At 52.8% G+C, this 1,533-nt stretch overlaps 1 protein-coding gene across 1 annotated transcript in view; it reads right to left on the reverse strand.

Annotated features, from left to right (window-relative positions):
- The window catches only part of DHX30 (DExH-box helicase 30), a 13,238-nt gene extending 13,065 nt beyond the window's left edge, over nt 1–173 (reverse strand). Inside the window, exon 1 of the mRNA XM_072413434.1 lies at nt 44–173. Coding sequence (XP_072269535.1) covers nt 44–173 — 130 coding nt within the window. The remainder of the gene's footprint in view (nt 1–43) is intronic.
- Nucleotides 174–1,533: the final 1,360 nt, after the last annotated feature.

The raw sequence follows: 1,533 nt of genomic DNA on the forward strand, positions 1-1,533 counted from the left end.
TGGTATCTGAGGGGGAAGCAGAGCCCAGGGAAGGCCGTCTCACCTCTCCTCATGTCCTCTCCGGTCTCCGGACTCCCCCGCGGTCCCACTGAACATAACACCCGAATACGTTGCTGTGACACCCGGTACAACAGCCGGCTAATAAGCGGCATGACAGTCCAGGGAGCCGCCATGTCTGCAAAGCAAAGAGAGGATACATCGGGCTAGAGCGGAGCCACCGACATAGCGCTATCGGGCAAAGGAGGCCACCAGGAGAACTACAATCGTAGGGGACTAGGAGGGAAATTCAACCATCTACACAGGGGTTCCCCAACCATCTACCCAGTGGGTTCACCAACCATCTACACATGGTTTCCACCAACCATCTACATTGGGGGTTCACAAACCATCTACACAGGAGGTACCCCAACTATCTACACAGGGGGTTTCCCAGCCATCTGCACAGGGGGTATACCAACCATCCACACAGGTGGTTTCCCAAACATCTACACAGGGTGTTCACCAACCATCTACACAGGAGGCACACCAACAATCTACACAGGGGGTTTCCCAGCCATCTGCACAGGGGGTATACCAACCATCCACACAGGTGGTTTCCCAAACATCTCCACAGGGTGTTCACCAACCATCTACACAAGGGGTCACCAACCATCTCCACAAGGCGTACACCAACCATCTACAGAGGGGGTTCACCAAACATTTACACAGGGGGTTTCCCAACCATCTGCACAGGGGGTACACCAACCATCCACACAGGGGGTTTCCCAAACATCTACTCAGGGTGTTCACCAATGATCTATACAGGGGGTTTCCTAACCATCAGGACAGGGGGTACACCAACCATCCACACAGGGGGTTTCCCAAACATCTACTCAAGGTGTTCACCAACCATCTATACGGGGGTGTCCTAACCATCTACACGGGTTCACCAACCATCTACACAAGAGGTTCACCAACCATCTATACAGGGGGTTTTCCAACCATCTACAAGGGGTTTACCAACCATCTTCACAGGGCATTCACCAACCATCTACACAGGGGGTTCACTAACCATCTACACAGGGGGTACCCCAACCATCTACACAGGGGGTTCACCAACCATCTACACAGGGAGTTTCCCAATCATCCACACAGGGGGTTCAACCACCATCTATACAGGGGGTTCCCCAACCATCTACACTGGGGTTCATCAACCATCTATACAGCAGGTTCACGCACCATCTACACAGGGCTTCACCAACCATCTACACAGGGGGTTCACCAACCATTTCCACAAGGGGTTCACCAACCATCTAAACAGGGCGTTCACCAACCATCTACACAGGGCATTCACCAACCATCTACACAGGGGGTTCACTAACCATCTACACAGGGGGTACACCAACCATCCACACAGGGAGTTTCCCAACCATCTACACAGGGTGTTCACCAACCATCTACACAGGGGGTTCACCAACCATCTACACAGGGGATTTCCCAACCATCTACACAGGGGGTTCACCAACCATCTACACATTGGGTACCTCAACCATC

This window comes from Pyxicephalus adspersus, chromosome 5 (assembly GCF_032062135.1).
Source record: "Pyxicephalus adspersus chromosome 5, UCB_Pads_2.0, whole genome shotgun sequence".
Classification (NCBI taxonomy): domain Eukaryota; kingdom Metazoa; phylum Chordata; class Amphibia; order Anura; family Pyxicephalidae; genus Pyxicephalus; species Pyxicephalus adspersus.